General features: G+C 38.2%; 1 protein-coding gene across 1 annotated transcript; it reads left to right on the forward strand.

The window, feature by feature from the left end:
- Positions 1-1,720: 1,720 nt before the first annotated feature.
- On the forward strand, positions 1,721-17,982 carry LOC109038816 (facilitated trehalose transporter Tret1). The gene is made up of 8 exons (XM_019054015.2): positions 1,721-1,970; positions 3,183-3,321; positions 4,406-4,690; positions 5,518-5,618; positions 6,241-6,412; positions 8,737-8,924; positions 14,924-15,195; positions 16,633-17,982. The coding sequence occupies exons 1-8, from the start codon at positions 1,890-1,892 to the stop codon at positions 16,970-16,972; spliced, it is 1,578 nt and encodes a 525-aa protein (XP_018909560.2). The 5' UTR covers positions 1,721-1,889; the 3' UTR covers positions 16,973-17,982.
- The last annotated feature ends 1,546 nt before the right edge of the window (positions 17,983-19,528 follow it).

A 19,528-nucleotide genomic window follows, 5' to 3' on the forward strand; every position in this document is an offset into this window, starting at 1 on the left:
TACGGAATGTCAAGTGCTTCCTGACCTTGATCGGACGAGATACTCGTGGGTCTCGAGACCATAATGTCATTTTTTGCATGTAGGTTTTTTAATCGCGCATTTGTGAGGAGGCGACATGGACATGGACCGTGCTTGCTCTTAAATGGTTGATCTCAAGAAAAGTCGATCATCAAAATTGGTGGATCATAAAAAAAGAGAAATCAAAACCTCGGGAGGAATTAAAAATGAGACGCTATGTAAAAGGGAACATAACTCGATGGATCCATCGAAGCACGTTTAGGATACTCCAAGACATTACCTGACGAAAGCTACATGTTTAATTTTGGAAAAAATAAAATTAAAATTATTAACTGAACGATTGCAAATTTTATTTTTTCAGTGGTGAGAATTCTCACTTTTTCTTTTTTCTTGAAAGCCATTGGTAACTTTTTTTTTTTTGAACGCAAAGAAAAATCTGCTCGCGGTTTTTCAAAAAATTGATCTAAAATTATAATTCAAAGAAATTAGATCCACATAATGATCACTTAACTGGCCGCCCCTTTAAATTTTGGCACGCTTCAAGATTTCGTTAAATTTATCATGATTTAATCAAAATTGCTTAATTAACCGACAAAGCTGGCGCAATCGCATCGTTGAGGATAAAATACTTCGACTAGGTACTTAATTACATATCGCAGAGAAATGTTTCTGTATATTTTGTTGAAAAGAAGAAATGATCTGCGTTATTAGTTTGCCTCTCGAACTTTTACTCTATGCTAAGGAATCAAGGATCCATAGAGAGGTACGATTTCAGCTCGGGCGCCTTCATTTTCAGGTGATACTTTATGCTTCGTTACAGAGGTAATTTTAGTAGCCTACTCCTTCGAAATCCAACCAGGAGCATCGATTTTTCATTTTTTTTTTCGATTCATTTTTTTTGTATTCAAGGAAAGGATGAGATAAAAAGTGACAAATTGTACGTATTAAAAACCGGATGGTTTTGCCTTTATCAAAGTATGAAATGACAGGAAATCATTGCATCAGAAAATTAGGCACATGCTATTTTTATTCTTCACTACTTTGAAAAGCTCATTTGAATCTAGACCGATGCTACCGGGAGCGGAATATATAATTGAAAAACAATACACTCTTCGAATGATGAGTAGAAAGAAGTAAATAAAGAATTTACTGATATCAGTTGGATTTTTAATAAAGCAGTTGAGTCTTTAATGATATCAATGGAATCCCCATTTACACTTGTAAAACAGTTGGTGGTATCATTAGAATCTCTCTACTCGGATTTTGCCAATAGACATGAGTATAGATCTAACTGTCATGAGAAGAGATCCGGCCAGAATTTGGACAGCAGTTGCATCGGCAATCTCTGATGTCGGAAATTGACCACTGCTGCATCATAAAAATTTATTAATTTTTTTAATAATTTACGTAGTTTGAATATGCCATTTCATCCAGTGCTGCAGCTTAAGAATAAATAAAGAAAGAGGGTCCACTGACTACTGATATAGGTAACATTTGTCTACCGAAATCTGTACTCTATGCATCAGAGATAACTTTGTCATGATCGGAGCACGCTTCAATTAAATCACGCGCCTTCTCTCCGAGTGGCCGCGATTGGCTGAGTGAGAATCCACTCTCTCACAAGAGCCAACAAGATCCGAGTTTCTCTCGATACAACTCTTACCGTAGACACGAAGCTACAGTGGAGTCTATGGGCGTGACTTAGCAACTCAAGGTCTCGCTAGGAAACTGGTTTTTTTTGCAGAGAGTCGGCCGGCGGGTCCGGTTTATTTTAACGTTGACTGCTTAATCTTAAAGTTAGCCGCGTGCGAAATAAAATTTCGTACACGATGCCTCGGTTTACATCGTAGTTCAAAGTGATACCCACCGCCATGGGTGATTCTCCCAAAAGTTCAGAACGAGAAAAACTCATAAAACGTTATGGATACTCAAGCAGATCAGACTTTGCCCAGGTAAGTGAGCTAAATTGTTTATTATTTAAATGCTCGTCGTTATATTTTTTCTTATCTGCATGGCTGTCTCCCGACTTGAATCGTGCTGCTCTAATTAAAGTTGCGATAAGGTATTATTAGGTAAGCGTGTGATTTTGGAAGAAGAAACTGACACCACAATCACACGTCTAACAATTTGTGATTTATGGCGATAAATTCTAACCTCAAAAGAGCAGACCCCTGTCGAGGTATTCGCCTGCGGCACGTGCCACTGCTGGCACCGATGCGATTGGCTGTTGAATGAACATAATATTTGCATCTTACATCGCATTTGCAATGAACTGACTTCTTTAGTATCCCAGTTACTGCGACTGATGCTGTCATTTTTATGATACGCCAGCAACATACGTAAATTATAACAATGTAAAACCAAAACTATAATTAGGGCTGCCAAGTTTACACTGCATTCAATTTCATTTTATGTGAACGGAAAATGTTTTATTTCGGAATTCTAGAGTACCTACAGAATTCCAAATCACGATTCTCCATCCAGTCTACGTAAGAGGTAGATGTGCGCAGAGATTCCTCAGACGTATGATATTTTTGACAGTGTTTCCGTCTTCTTGTCAGCGTTATGTTTTATTTTCAGCCAATTTTTCCCGCAACGAAAGAGTTTCTGTCGAATCACCGGAATTTATCCACGAATGGTGGGAGGGGGCGGTGGTTAGAGATATATTTTCAATTTTTTATGGTTAAAAATTCCTGATATGTTCGTCAAATTATTTGTGGGAAACTTACCGGACAGAGGGGACGGTGCAGAACACCCCCCCCCCCCCCTATGCACTCCGGTTAACGCTGTCAGTCACCTTGTACGCAAAAAGATGCATAATCATCTATATGGAGTCTCAAAAGAAATTGAAAAATTGAAATTAGGTCTCAAATTATTCGAAATAGTATTAAATTCCAAAATTCATTATTAAAAAATATGTAGATACAGATAAAAAGCATTGACTGTAATAGGCTTACGTCGCCGCCAAAAGTCAAAATGCATTTCAGTCTATTATACATACGTATAAGTTTTTCTCAAAAACATGACTTTTTAAAGGAAATTATTGTGATGTCTTCCAGACGCATTAAAAATATCATAATATAATAACAATATATTAATAATCATAATAATCATAATATAACGTAAATAATCATAATTTAATAATTATCATGATTTATTTTTAGATATCGGCAACACTGATCCAAGGTTTTATTCTTATCAACCATGGTTTGTTTATGGCTGCTCCTACTCTGATTCTTGGGGCATTATATGAACATCCCGAAGATGAACTTTACATGGACGACGACGAAGCATCATGGTTTGGTAAGGAATTGAACTTTTCAAATGTTGATTAAAATCTCTTCACTCCATTCAATCTCGATTGAATTGATCAACTCTCAAGTTAACTATCTTTGATAGAATGACTACCTCGCCTTTACGATGAAACTGATAATAGGATGAGATGGAGTTAATCGATCAAATGTGGGTAGAGGAGGAGGATGGGTTCTTTTTCGTGTTGAAGAAATCAGTTTTACAAAATGTAAGAAGGAAAAGGCAGGAAAGGCAAAATCTTGCTAAAAAGGCTAAAATTTCCAAAGCGCGCAGCTGGGAAATGTAATACTACTTTTACCAAAAGAACCATTATTTTTCACCTAGACTCAAAAAGGAAAAAAAATATCGGTTCGTCACGGGTAACCGCATAACCTAATTTCCAAAAACGTTCACCTCTTTTTTCCTCCCCATTTTGGTCTTTTTTAACCAAGGTGTATTCTCTGACCCACTGACCCACTGGCCGATGTTTCAGGTACTGAGCCTACGGGTCATTCACCCTTAGATTTCGAATCATTTTTCGTTCTGTTTTCTATCTTTCCTTTAAATAACGAGGTGTATCGTGAGCGACCAACCCAAAAAACATTAGTTCAAAAGTGTATATTTACCTCGCCATATAGATTTTGAGAACTTGTCACACAACCCGTTGACTCTTCAACCCTTACTTCCCCTGCGATTCATCAAAGGTCGTTTACCCGCACTTGCTGTATTTTGCGGCTCACAGTATGTTGACGATCATGCTACCGAAACATGGACTTTAATCCACTACATTCGTATTCAGGGTGTGGGTGTCCCAGAGGTTAAATATGGACACATTGGACAGCAGAGACGTATTTTATGGGTAAAAATTACCATTCCTCCCTCAATCAATTTGTTCCTTCGTCGGAGCTGAGGCACCCAAATTGTTTAGAAAATCGTCGTTTTTTCTGAATATTTGGGCCACTCTGATAGGTAAGAACACTTCGTTGGTCAGGATAACTATTATCGTAAAATTGACGACTTTACCTTATCATCATTAAAATTTCCTTGTTTATCATCTCAGTTTCTAATGTTTTTCATTTTTTTTTTCATTTTCAAGGGAGCATACCTTACATTTGCACACCCCTGGCGAACCTTGCCTCCGGGCTTCTCCAAGAGATGCTCGGCAGGAGAGGCTCAGGGCTCCTTTCGACGATGCCGATGTTCGCGACTTGGATCCTCCTCTACTCGGCTAATTCGGTGACGACGCTCTACGCGGTGGCCGCCATGATGGGACTCTCGGTCGGTCTGTCCGAAGCACCCCTCAATTCCTACTTGGGCGAAATTAGCGAACCACACATTCGAGGCACCTTGGTCACAATAGCTTCGTCAGCCATCAGCGTTGGTCAGTCGAAGCACTAATAAAATTAGACTTGATTTTACAATAAAAAACGACAATTTTTTTCTCATTTTTTAAAGCACTTATGTGCATATTGAAAATAATGGCATGTACGTAGTTTTTAAAATGACTTGAAAATGGTAGTTTCTAATAGCAAAATGTTGACCAATTGGACGTATTTCTGAGAAACGGAACTAAGCACTATAGAGAGAAGAAGGGTAATGCGGGTTGGACTAGCGGATGCAGTCCTATGCTCACGATGCTTTTCCATGGCGCTTAATTCCGTTTGACAGAAATAGTCCAATTCATCACTATCAAAGTGAAAATTAGAGCAAAAAATGCCTCTTGAATTACATCATGAGCCGTTCAAAAATCATAGATTTTTACCAGGGGCATTGGTCATCTACAGAATATCCTATAGTGAAACTGCTGGATTGCAAGAGCATATTTTATTTGTTTCCTCCGTAAAGTTTTTCCGAAATACCCCCCTATTCCAAGCCTCCGCTCTTTGATCCACCAGTTTGTTGCTAACGACAATTGGACCACATTTTGAAAATAAAAACTACAATTTCTGGTTCATTTTAAAAACAACATTTATGCCATTGGTTTCACTATGCGGGTAGATGTTTTTATGTTTGAGCCAGAAATTGTAGGTTCTTACCGCAAAATGTAGTTCCATTAGTTTTTGTAGCTAAATGAGCGTGAAATCAAATAATTTCAACGGAAAAGGAATTTTTGCACATTTAACTCCTAAAGAATGTGTGAATAATTTAAATGACCCAAAATAAAAATAATGTAGCTCGAAGAAGACTAATTTATGATTTGTCCGATAGGTATTATCGTGTTGTATGCTCTCGGAAGCTTCTATGATTGGAGGACAACAGCTTCAATAATCAGCGTGGTTCCTGTCATCACGTTTATTCTCATGACGCAGGTAATTTGGAATTTTTTCTGGGAATTGTCGTATGTGGACAATTAATTGACCTTAAAATTTACGGCACGGCGTTGCGGCCCATAATTTGGGCATTCAATTTAATGAAAATCACATTTCTTTTTCACCGTCGCGAAATACTGCATGGACGGTTTCTCCTTGCATTTCATCACTAAATATCAAATTTGAGCAGTTTGATCTGTTTTTTTAACGCTTGCACATGATACAGGAAGCGTCTTTCCGGAACGTAACACGGAAGCATACAGCTGCCAGATACTGCTGAAAAATCAGCACTCTCCCCATTTAAAGCAATGCAAACTTTCCACTTTTTATCGCACGATCTGGCAACCCTGCGCGGAAGACATCGCGCGACATCTGGCACATTTTACAAGTGTCTGATTTTTATAAATTTTTTTTATTTTATTTTTATAAAATCGCACCGAGCATCTTTTTTGGTGTGTCACATCTTAAATAATGAAAGCATCTATGCTGATGCTTGATGCTTAGTTACATCCCCATATACACGGAAAGGAATCAGAGATAAATACAAGTATTTCTCGAGTAGGTTGTAATGAATGTTGTCCGAGCAATTGTCGGTCAGTAACTTCTAGCTTTCTCTATTCAGATACCCGAGTCACCAGCATGGCTCATAGGACGGAACCGCTTGGAGGATGCCAAGAAATCTCTGAGCTGGCTCAGAGGCTGGACCAGCCCGAATGAAGTGGAGGAGGAATTCGCAGATCTTGTCAGCTACACCAGGCATCACGTTGAAGATGACGAGGGCGCTCTGGCCAAAGGTACGTGACCAGTTTCCACTCTCGAAACTTGGCAACACCGGGCTTTGCCCATTTAAATTTATGCAAAATAGTGCTGCTGCGTTACCGAATAGAGCTGCAGTACTGCCGTACTAAGGAAAAACGCCGTATGAACCTCCAGCCGCTGCCCATTTTCCTTCAATGAAACCTTAATGTATTTAGGAAATCGTGAATTTTTTTCTTCAATTTTTCCAGACAATTTTGTTCACGATTTCGTCTAAAATGTCTGAAAATTTCAAGGAAAAATACGCATAATTGTTCTCAAGAATACATGTTTTATCCGGGGCAATTTGACAACTCGAATTTTCATGCGGCGTTCTTCCTTAGCACGGCAGAGTAGTGGCAAAAATGGCGTTTTGAGAAATTGAACCCGAGAGACTCCGAACAAGAAATTTGATTCACCCTTCATCGTAGCATTTTCAAAAAAAGTTAAGTGCGCCTAAAATGGAGGTGCGAAAAATGGCACAATTTGGCATGGAACGGCGCGACTTAGAGAGAAATGATGACAAGGACTTGAGATGAAAAGGAGAAGCCCTCGGCGCGGCAATCGGCATGTAACACATATTAGCGCCTACAAGACTGCACGGATACTTCACGCATTGCATCAAACACAGTGCGGTTATTGTGGTCACCGTGAAACGGATAGCGCTTACAAGAATGCGTGAATACTTCATGCATTGCGCCAAACACAGTGCGGTCAGCGTGAAACGCATAGCGCCTACAAGACTGCGGGAATACTTCACGCATTGCGCCAAACACGGTACGGTCGGCGCGGCGCGGCGGCGGCGGAAGTTAGAATCATTGAACCAAACTTCGTGTTTGTTCTTTCATCTTTTTTTCGTTCATTTCTTTTGAATGGAAGGCCTTGTCCATCAGAGATAATGTAGGTTTACGAAACTTGGCTTTCGCGCAAAGTTCCGTGGCCTTTTGCTAGTAGTGTTGACATGCGGCTTTCCCAAAAAATGTGTTCAACATGAGTAAACGCGTCTTATGCACCCCTCCACCGCTCCTTCATGCACGCTGGGCGTGTCGATTTCCTTTGAAATTTTTGCAGTGGTGAATGCATAGCTAAAGTGCGCTCCAGGTAGAATTGTATTTAGCAAATGGGTGGTTTTTATAGGGGGATTATAATTAACCAAGTGGTTAGAAATGGAAACAAAATAATATGAACTATGCAAAACGATTATTCCGATAACGGACCTTGGCTGTTTTGAAAACGCCTTCAAATTCGGCGTGATACCTCACGCATTCCGGAGATTTCAAATAGTTGTATCATTGCGACTTAGAAATGCGACGGAAGATTACAATTGAAAGAGCCTTCATGCACGCTGGCCTTTTCGATTTCCGTTAACATTTTTGCAGTCATGAATGCGCTTAGTTGTGCTTCAGCTAGAATTGCATTTAGCAAAAGGGTGATTTTTATGGGAGGATTATAATTAAACAAGTGGTTAGAAATGGAAACAAAATAATATGAACTATGCAAAACGATTATTCGGATAACGGACCTTGGCTGTTTTGAAAACGCCTTCAAATTCGGCGTGATACCTCACGCATTCCGGAGAGTTCAAATAGTTGTATCATTGCGCCGTAAGAATGTGACTGAAGATTTAAATGGCAATAGCTTCCATGCACGCTGGGCGTGTCGATTTCCTTTGACATTTTTGCAGTGGTGAATGCATAGCTGAAGTGCGCTCCAGCTAGAATTGTATTTAAAAATGAGTGGTTTTTCTACGAGGATTAAAAATAAACAAGTGGCTCGGAATATAACAAAAGAATATGAACTATGCAAAACGATAATCCGGGGATAGGGACTTGGTTGATTTGAAAACGCCTTCAAATGCGGCGTGATACCTCACGCATTCCGGAGAGTTCAAATAGTTGTATCATTGCGCCGTAAGAATGTGACGGAAGATTTAAATGGAAATAGCCTTCATGGGCCGCTGGCACGTTCACTTGATGGTTTTTATTGATGTTTCAAAACGGATGAGAAGGTGGCGGCAAAATACAGGCGGCCCATGGGCGGTAAGTAGGAAAATCCGGCTCTGTGTAATAGAATTTTTACGAAGTATCATACTGCATTTATACATTTTCTATATGCAACGTGCGACGGAGACATATCATTTTGTCGTGCCCGTTTACTTGACTTAGCAAGATTTTACACCTACTAATTTTAATGAAAACATTATACCTTTACCTCGATTGCTGCCTATCTTTCACAGGATCAGCTTTGATCTTGGGTAATATTATGGTGTGTCTTTTTAATATTCACTAACTTTTTGACTTACCATACTTTTTTAATCTTTCAGTTGCGAAGATGAATGGTTTGTTGATGACGCAGGTCAATGCGGTGTTTTCCAAAAAAGTTTTGCGTCCTCTTCGTCTCGTTTTGATCTCATTCGCCATCACTTTTCTGGCTGCTATCAGCGGTATGAGGCCATACTCTATCAACGAACTAAATGCAATGAACTGCCCTATTGACCCCAAGCTCATTTTGGTGAGTAGGTATAATCTCCTCCAAATTAGGAAATGATGATGATAAAAATTAACAATACTCTCGATTTATTAAGTCTATACCCGAGAAAAAATGGATCGTTCAAGCTCATTCAGGATCGTGTCGATTTTCAATGATCCTGAATGATTTGAATGAATCTTCAATGACAATCAATGATCCCAATGAGCTTGAATGCGCCTGACTCGTGGATCATTCAACTTGAATGATACCGGATCGTTCAAGTCGAACGATCCGATCTTTGACCAATGCGCTGGAATGACGCCTGGCCCCTTGTGATCATTCAAGCTTGAATGTGCCAACTTGTTGGATCGTTCAATTTGAATGTGCCGACTTGTTGGATCGTTCAACTTGTATGATCAGGATCATTCAATTTGAATGATTCAATTAATCGGCTTATTCAAACTCATTGGGCCAATGATCAGGCTTATCGTAGCTGAATCATTAAGAGCATTAAAATTGAACGGCCCAACATGCTAGCTCATTCAAGCTTATTAGGTCAACGATCCAGATTATTAAAGTTGAATAAGCCACTACTATGCCAGCGTCTGATTGGGTCACTTGGATAATTTTTACCTCCCACTATTCTACATTAATATAATTTTGCTATGTAACTTTAATAAATACTCAATCGGGTCAAACTCTGGGACCTACCACAATGATATGATCACTTCAGCAGATTCGGATATTCAAGTATCGGTCTGATGAGAATCTATTATAAAGAAATTGTAAGAAGTATAGACGCAAATGCACATGGGTAGCCATTTTCACTTCGCAGTTTTTCTTCGACAGAAAAATGAAGGAATAAGGGAAAAGTTCAAAAACACTGACTCGCCAGAAATTTCATCCAATTCCTTTTGAAGTAAGCTCATCATCCGCTCTATTAGAGTAACAGTGTGAATGTACCTTCAATAAAAGTAGATATTTTTGCTACAAACTATCTCCCACATGCTGTCAAGAATTCAAACCACAAAACAGTCATGATGGGAGAGGCTCGTAGCTTTGCCACCGAGTTGCAAAGCTGCTCTGCCGTGCTAAGAAAGAACGCCATATTAGCCTTCAGACGTTGCTAAGTTTCCTCCGATAAAAACCAAATTTACTGGGAAAATTGCGAATATTACTTTCCAAAATTTTTAGACAATTTTGTACGCAATTTAATCTAAAATATCTGAACTTTTCTAGAAAAAAAAATACATGAATATTTTCTAAAATACATGCTTTATCAAGGGAAATTTGGCAACTCTCGGATGTTCATCCGGCGTTCTTCCTTAGCACGGCAATGCTGCAGGGATACTTTCCATCTACAACTGAAGAATTTAACTAGAAAGAAACATATAAAAATAACAGCATAACCAAAAAAAATGTTGAATTGAAGAATAAACCGCGCGTTTAGAATTGCATGAGCGATGTCGCTGTTACTCTGATTTAAAAGAAAGATACCAGCAAAAATTATATTGGGATACAGGGGTATAAAATTGGCTTTGTCTCTGAAATAATTAATCTACCTTAGATTGTGCTTTGAAGTGATACAAGGCAGTAGGTAATTACAAATTTGTGCTTGAGTGTTTGTTCAAATGAAGTGTCATCGATGGAGAGAATTTTATTGAAGTAAAATTGTGTCCTCGGACCATAAAGTAGTGCATTTGATGACTGGAGCACAACTCACAGGTATAAGGTAACATCATACTGATAACTTGTTAAACGGTCAAGGGAAAAAACAATAAATAGAATTTAAAGCGACATAGAAGAGAAATTACAGAACAGAGGATTTCAATTTTCGAGGAAAGTAGGGCCTCTCTCACTAGCTTTTCTGAAAATTCTTAAGATTAGCCTTATGACAGTAAAAAAAACGAGCCTTACATGATAATATAAAAAAAAGAGACGAGAAATTGACATAATCATAGCAATCCTTAAGACAGGAGGATGGGAAAATATTTCAGCAATGTGGCAACGCCGTTACTTCCCCGCCTCCCACCACTCGTTTGCTGCGTGAAGAAAACAAAAGAAGATGACCGTTGAGCCAAAGGAAGATGGAAATTCCACCCCCGAACCTGTAAAGGCCGAGGGGTCGCGGTATTCGCCACTTGGTCTGATCAGTCTTGCTGCCTGCGTATCATTAGCGTGTCGCCGCTCAGATTTTTCGTCTGTGTTGCTTAAATTCTATGTATTTATTGTTTTTTCGCTGGACTGTTTAACAAGTTATCAGTATAAACTTACCTTGTACCTGTGAGTTGTGCTCCAGCCATCAAATGCACTGCTTTGTGTTCCGAGGACACAATTTTACTTCAATATTTTCTCCATCGATAACGCTTCATTTGAACAAACACGCAAGCACAAAATTGTAAGTACTATTGCCTTATTTCACTTCAAAGCACAATCGAAGGTAAATTAATTATTTCAGAGACAAAGCCAATTTTATACCCCTGTATCCCAATGTAATTTTTGCTTGTTTCTTTCTTTTAAATCAGAGTAAAACAGCGACATCGCTTATGCAATTCTAAACGCGCGGTTAATTCTTCAATTCAACATTTTTCTGGTTATGCTGTTAATTTAATATGTTCCATTTTAGTTAAATTTTTCAGTTGTCGATGGAAAGAATCCCCGCAGCAGCTCTGCAACTCGGCGGCAAAGCTACGAGCCTCTCCCACAATGACTGTTGTGTGGTTTGAATTCTTGACAGCGTGTGGGAGATGGTTTGTAGCAAAAATTTTCACCTTCAAACTACTTTTATTATAGTACCTACATTCACACTGTTGCTGTAATAGGGCGGAGGATGAGCTTACTTCTGGAGGAATTGGATAAACTTCTGGTGAGTCTGTGTTTTCTTAACTTTTCCTATCATCATATGTTTTTTTGGTTTTTTCCCCTTCATTTTTCTGTTGAAAAAAAACTGCAAAGTGAGAATGGATACCCATGTACTTTTGCTTCTATACTATTTACAATCTTTTTATAATAGATTCTCATCAGACCGAGACCTTGACTCACTGGAAATCAACGATCAGGAGAATTCAAGCTGGCTGGGATTCAACGATCAGGATCATTCAAGCTAGTTGGGATTCAACGATCAGGATCATTCAAGCTCGTTGAAATTCAACGATCAGGATCATTCAAGCTCGTTGAAATTCAACGATCAGGATCATTCAAACTCGTTGGAATCCAATGATCCGGATCATTCAAGCTCGTTGAAATCCAATGATCCGGATCATTCAAGCTCGTTGAAATCCAATGATCCGGATCATTCAAGCTCGTTGAAATCCAATGATCCGGATCATTCAAGCTCGTTGAAATCCAATGATCCGGATCATTCAAGCTCGTTGAAATCCAATGATCCGGATCATTCAAGCTCGTTGAAATCCAATGATCCGGATCATTCAAGCTCGTTCAAATCCAATGATCCGGATCATTCAAGCTCATTGAAATTCAATGATCAGGATCATTCAAGCTCATTCGGGCGCATTAAAATTCAATGATCAAGTGAACGATCTGGATCATTCAAATTTGAATGAGCTGACGAAAAACTCATTCAAATTGAATGATCCGGATCGTTCATTTTTCAATGAGCTTGAATGATCCATTTTTTCTCGGGATAAGCTGAATCCTTTTACTAAATTAAGCTTTTTTATTATTTTTAATAACTTGCAAAATATCGTCGCTCCTGTAACGGAAGGACGTATCTCAATGGTTTCAGGACATTTTGTCAACGATTTTTTGTCCGCGCACCTTTTTTGTGTAGTAGTTTACGATCACACGTAAAATAAGCAACGGTGACTTGGTCCAAGCGTTATGTTTTAGTCGGTATGTAAAATTATATTGACAATATAGAAATGAAAAATTGAGAGAGAAGGAGGTGTTGTTATGGTTGCTCAGTTTCTAAATGAAATGTTACTACTTTCTCCTTTTGAATCATCTATTTAAATTGTCATTGGTGAATATTTGGTTTTATTTCTATCCTTAAAATATTGAATGTACAATATACCTTATATATGTATAGGTACTTTTTTTTATTTTTTTCTTTACGAAATTATTACTTCATTTTGAAAATATTTATATTTTTGAAACGTGACAAATATTTGTAAAACCTTTTTCAAGCGACATTAATCTCAATAAGCCGCAGTTGTGCTGACAGAAACTGCAAAAATGAATAAAAGAGTGAAAAAAACCAAGAAACACGCAATCTTTAGTTTTAACCCATTTGTACATCGATCTTTTAGAGTCAAATATGTCAAATTGTGAGCGTTTGGTTGCACGTTCACCTCGCTGCAGCACAATAAAAGCACAAAATGTAAAAGAAAAAATTAAAGTGCTTTGGAAATCATTAAAGACATGGAACCACCAATATTCAAAAAACACACATTATATTATTATTCTCCTTTGATAAATTGATACATATTTTTTCAACATCAATTTAAATGAGAACAACCAATGCAGAGTATGCAAACATTTCAAAATCATGAGTTAAAAAACGCTGACTGTGCGAGTATAAATATTAAAGCCGAACAGAGCGGAACAGCGGCGTACTACCAGCGCGAGAGGCTCACTGGCGCCTACAAACCTAAGTGGATACCTCACGCATTGCACAATGCTTGAAGTATCCACTTAGGTTTGTAGGCGTCAATGCGCGTTTCGCGCTGGCCGCTCGCCCGCCGTGCGGCGGCGCGGCGCCTGAAGCAACTATTTCACAACAGAGGTGTTGCACAGTATTATACGAAATTGAACGTATTAAGAATGGCAGGCATCCTTTAAAAGTACAGATCTTTCCTCGCAAAATAAATCAAGATACTTATCGTACGCTGGAATATCTAGGAGCCTTTAGCTGAGGCAAATATAGAGGTTCATCCGGTTCAGGTATAACAAGGTGGGAATATCTTGAAATATAATTAAGTCCTGTTACACCAAAGAGGTGTAGAGAGTTTTAGTGAATTTTGTCTCATGGAATTGACGCTCCCCCATTTTTACCAAAACTCTCAACTATATATTATTCTCGGTTGGACCAAACAGACAAAACAAAAAAACAAGCAAACCCTCATTCTTCCAAGACATTTTACATTTCCATCCAAAAACGTCGAGAGCAATTGTCGTATGTATTTACATGTGGGCCAATTAACTGTGGGTCTCAAATGGCACGTGGACCAAAACTCCCGTGCCGAAAAAACGCGTGAACGTAAATTACTGGAAAAAACAGGTGCGCGGACAAAAAATCGTTGACGAAATGTCCTATAACCATTTCAATTTCTACGTACGCCTTGTGTTTCATACATCACCATACTTTCTGGGGCTCATGTAAAAATAGAGGTATGCCCTCAACGTTAGAGAATCGACGATATTTGCGCAATTTTTGCCGTGGCGTTGGCAATGATTTTTTAAAGGAAGGGTCTACAATGAAATAATTTTTTTTCAAACTGGAGTATAATTATAAAGATTAAGGTTGTAAAAAATACCTCAAAACGACATTTTTAGGAAATTCTTTGGCAGACCTGGACCATTTGGGTGCCTTGTTTCTGCTCTGGTCCACAGAGAGTATCCGAATCGTGCCGGGTCGTGTTCGTGAACCGCACATTTTCTCTAAAAAATATTTTCATTAAGAATAAATTTTTTATGATAATAATGGGAATTAATATTTAAAACAATGTTTTGACTCCAATTGATATTTTTGAATTTTCTGGCCTTGATTTCCCCGCAAAATTTGGAACCAGCACTGCTTCACCACCTTGTTTTTTATTTTTTTTTTATTTTTTTTTTTCCTTTTTCTGGTAGGTTTCCCCATGCACTGCGACCTCTCGATCTATTGTGCCCAGTTGTTGGTTTTGTTTTTTATTTATATTGTATAAAAAAAATATAGAGCCATTTCAGGATAATGAAACAAAGAAGATTAAAAAAGAGAAAAAATTGCCATACATTTTGCATCAAATTTCAATTTGTTACATCATCTGTTGAAACTTTTGCATTTAATTACATGCTACCCCTTTCTCATTTCTCATGTCCAGATGGTCGCCCAGGTTCTATTCATTGGCGGCGCTGTGGTGAACGTGTCGTTTTTGCAGCGACTCGGCAAGAGGAAAATTGCGCTTTTCTCATATGGTGTCGCGGCTGTCAGCATTATTGGTATCGGTGCTTACTGTTCCTTCTACAGGGACTTGAGCTCATACTCAAGTGCTGTTTGGCTTCCTCCTAGCTTGCTTCTAGTCATTAATTTTCTCGGCGGGCTAAGTATTTTGGTCCTTCCGTGGCAGCTAATGAGCGAAGTTTTTCCACCGGCGTAAGTTTCCTAAGCTTTTACGATGAAGATGTGACGACTTATTTGGAAAAAAATTGCAATTATAGGAACTGCTATATTATCAGCTCACTTTAGAAACACCGCAAGTGCCATTATTTTCACTATGGACGTAAGAGCTTTTAGTGCTCATGATGGACCACTACACAAAGTAAGAGATGAAACATCAAAATACATGCGTTTTCTCATTAAAATGCTACCCAAAGCTCGGATGATACATTCAAAATTCACAAACTGAAAGTGAGGATGAAAATGAAAAATTAGAGCTTTCTGTGTTTGAGAGTTTGAATTTCCCGCTTGCCAAAAGATTGATGTTTACCACTGTCAAATGCAAATTCAGCTAATCTATCACTGTTCTTTATACCGTGGAATACCTAATTCTTTACTTTAAAAAACTTAATTAAATTGTACGCGGAATTGTTCTTTTCCATTGGAAGCCATCACAAAAAGAGAGTCCTCTTTGAAAGAGAGATTTAATTCCTTTGATTTAAGTGCAGAAGCCTCCCTCCCCCCTTGGAATACCCTCCCTTTTTAGCATACTGCTAGGTCCGTGCCAAGTTCGGATGATGAAACTCTCCTGGACAGTGCACACGTGCACCACGGTGAGACTATTTGTCTACCGCGCAATTTGAAGGCCCTTTTTCCCCGTTCATGCATGCGAGTATGTTTCTAAATTAAATTGGTTTCATGGCCAACTTTCAACTTTCAAAACTTAACATTTGGACACATCTAAAAATCCCCTAAAAACCTAAAACCTTTGTGTTTTATTCGTACATACTCAAATCGCTTTTTTTTTCAAGACTGTGCGCAAAGTCTCCATCGGAGAATTCGCATGCAAATTTTTTATTGCCTCATCTGGAAGTGCTTAAAGAGCTGATTTCACAGTATTTTTTATGATTTTTCCCTGATGTGGGAAATAGCATTAAAATAGATTTAAAAGTGAGAAAATGCACCGCCTAGTGACGTCATCTGGCGGCATTTCCCATTTAAACACGTGTATTTTAGCAGATTAGATAATTTTGTCATATCTTCTCCAATCAATTGTTCAATTCATGAACCAAGCGTATCCTCGTGTTCAGTTCACTCAGTAGTTTCCACTTAAACACGAAATACACTGGAAAAAAAAGAAAAAAAAAAAAAAAAAAAAAAACATTGGATCTAGAGTCCAGACTCTTAAAAACATCGACAAGAAAAAATAATCTTGATTCAATCAGATTTAAGCTTAAATCAAGAAGCAAGCCTCTTAATTTGAGCGGATTTCCTTTTGATTTAAGCTTAAATCTGCTTGAATCAAGAGTCCTTTTTCTTGTCAATATTTTCAAGAGTCTGGACTCTAGATCCAATGTGTTTTTTTTTTCAGTGTACATCATATTTCAGATACCTGAAAATTCTCTATTGATTTAATCCTCTGCTTGTTTTCAGAGGTCGCGGTTTGGCGACGGGTATCTCGGCCGCGTGGACTCACCTGGTGGTGTCCGCTCTGATCAAATCGTACCTGTCCATCAAATCGCGGGTGGGTATGGACGGTGTGATGTACCTCTACGGCGGGGCAACGGCTCTGGGCTGCGTCTACTTCTACTTCTGCCTCCCGGAAACGGAAGGGAAAACTCTGGAGCAGATCGAGGCGTGCTTCGTCGACCAGCCGGACACCGAGGAGATGCTGTCCGTCGGTGCGTCACCGGTGAGGCACCCGGAGAATACGAGGCTCCGCGGAAACCGGGAAGAGCGTGGCTACGGTAGCACAGCCCGGTCCGAACTCTGACGGACTCTTCCAGTCTGACGTAAATGGGTCAGTTGCACGTTAGAGACACTATAGAGTACCCATATACGGGAGAGTATTGCCATCTCAATCCTTTTATTTTAAAAAAAAGTGTGCCGCTCTCTGATTGGTCGGCTACCACGAAGCCCCCCAAAATGACCTCTCTGAATTTTTTTTAAAATATTGGTGATATATTTCATGAAAAGTATTGTTGAGAAAACGTTTAAACATTTTGACACGATTTTTTTTCGAAGACTTTAAAATTGAAAAGGGACTTATTTTCAAAATGATCTGCGATTTTCAACATATTTCTTTTTCTACAAATGACCATTCTATTTTGTGAAGAAAGATTTCTGCAATATCCTGACGAAGTTTGTATAATCTCCAAGAGGGATTGAGTTTTGGAAATAAGTCGAAAATTTTTTGAAAAAGTTGCGAGCAATACTTTTTTACTCTATACATGTGTCTATCAGACAAAATAGGAGGAGTATTAATTAATCACTCTTCAAAATCAGAAAAACACATTCGTAGCTTTACAGAACAGTATTTATGGCGTAGTTACTTTAACATTAATATTTCTTCGGGTTTCAAGTGTTGATCAAATGTTAGACTATAAAGGTCAACCTCCTGTGAAGGGTCCACCCGATGTTCATTCACCTTTTCCCACCAATATCCAGTCTTTGTGATACGGAGGCAAGCTTACAAATACTCTGCAATACTAATGGAATTATGTGGCATTTACTGCTTCAGATTTCCTATTGTTGCATCCCTACATCGCTTTTTAATTTTTGTGCCATATACCATAGACGTAGACTTGTTAATATTGTTACCTCTGTCTATATTTGTTAACTGCTAGACGTACAGCACATACGTGAAATGTGCAAACACGTCCGGTACTAGACTGACTAAAATTTTTTGTTAATGTCTCAGTACATATGCGATTACTGTATGTATTCGTATATATCAAGTGTAATTGGATCGAACGTAAACTTACATTTTTACATGTATTTAAACCAGAGGTGTTTTTATTTCATTACTTTCAGCGTCAATCTCACTGTTACATAATGTAAAAGATGTAGGTCTGGGATTTTTTCTTTTTTTAGAGAGGAAAAATATCATTCAAATTTTATCTTTTAAATTTTCGGTTTAGTTACAAGCATCCTCATACTGTGCAGCCCCACCAAATTAAAGAAGCAGTCTGCTGATAGCCTTTAAAATCCTACAGATTACAGTCTCTAAGGTGAATAGTTTATTCATTGGCTTCTAATTTATTTAAATTTTCCAATATTTTTCCGGCGGATAAAAAAGGGTTTTCTATTTGAATAAAAGGATCAACATGATTCACGCCGTTTATCCTATTTTTTCTAAGAGGATGAAGGAGAAGAACAGGAAGGAGAATGTAATAAAAAAATGGGCACTAAGACAATATGGTTAAATTGCTCACAGAGACTAAAAAGCTCTCCAGTAAAATTTAATTTTGGAATTCCCATTGATATTTCATTGAAAGATTGACGTTTTCCATAGTATATCGACGGTGTAAGTCGGCAATCACATAACTCGTTTGCGGTGTCTGAAAATCTCCGCCTTTATGTTATTTTTTTAAAAGAGAACAAATTGACACCATTCCTTGAAGTTTATGCAGAATTTTCTTAGCACAGAGAAGAAAAATCACGGAAGTTTTAAAGAATTGCCGTTGAGTAGTTTTCCGTTTAAAAAATACCGTATGACAGGAAGTCTGCGACGTCGCAAACCGAGTTATCTGATTGCCGACTTCTTCGTCGATATATTAAACTAGTGCAAGTGACATCAACTTTGTATTTCTATTCAATTGATCGAATATTCTGAGTAACTTCAGTTTGTTTATTTCTTTCCAAGAAGTTCTCGGAACTTGTATTCGAGTGCGTCGAATTCTATGAACGTGAAAAATTGAGGAAAAATCGGATGATTAATGCCAGTCGGACGATTGCTACTTGTGACTTATTGATATTCTTTATTTACTCTGAGAGGGGTCCAAAGTGGGCCGGTAGATATAGAGCATTAATCCATGCACGAAACCATAAACGTAACACGCACTCATTCTTTTTAAGATTGCACGTGAGGTATTAAGTCTATTTGATCAAGGAGGAATGGACTAGAAAATATGCACCCAGAGATTGCCCCTCGACAAAGCAAAAATCCGTAGACACAGCTTCATCTCGTCAAAGTGACTTAATTTTTTCCAAGTAACATCAGATTCTTATATCTGTGAGTTTGACCCGTCCCCTTCCGAAACCGTCTAACACCGGGAAATATTTTGAAAACATACTTTAAATCATTTATAAACTGAATTTTGGATTTTAAGAACAATTGTTTTGATCAGAAAAAAAAAAATTTAGAGTGAAACCAGATGTTTTTCACTCCTAGATTTGCTCTGTGTGAAAGATTTTCTCTTATGCAGATGAAGTTTTTTTTCCCCAATTCAAAACAATTCTTTCACAAAACAAGTTTTCTATCACCAAGAAACCTTGATAATAAAAATAATAAAATAAAAATTCAGCCCGAAAAATTTTCTTCAAATCG

The sequence above is a fragment of the Bemisia tabaci genome, chromosome 1 (genome assembly GCF_918797505.1).
Source record: "Bemisia tabaci chromosome 1, PGI_BMITA_v3".
NCBI lineage: Eukaryota > Metazoa > Arthropoda > Insecta > Hemiptera > Aleyrodidae > Bemisia > Bemisia tabaci.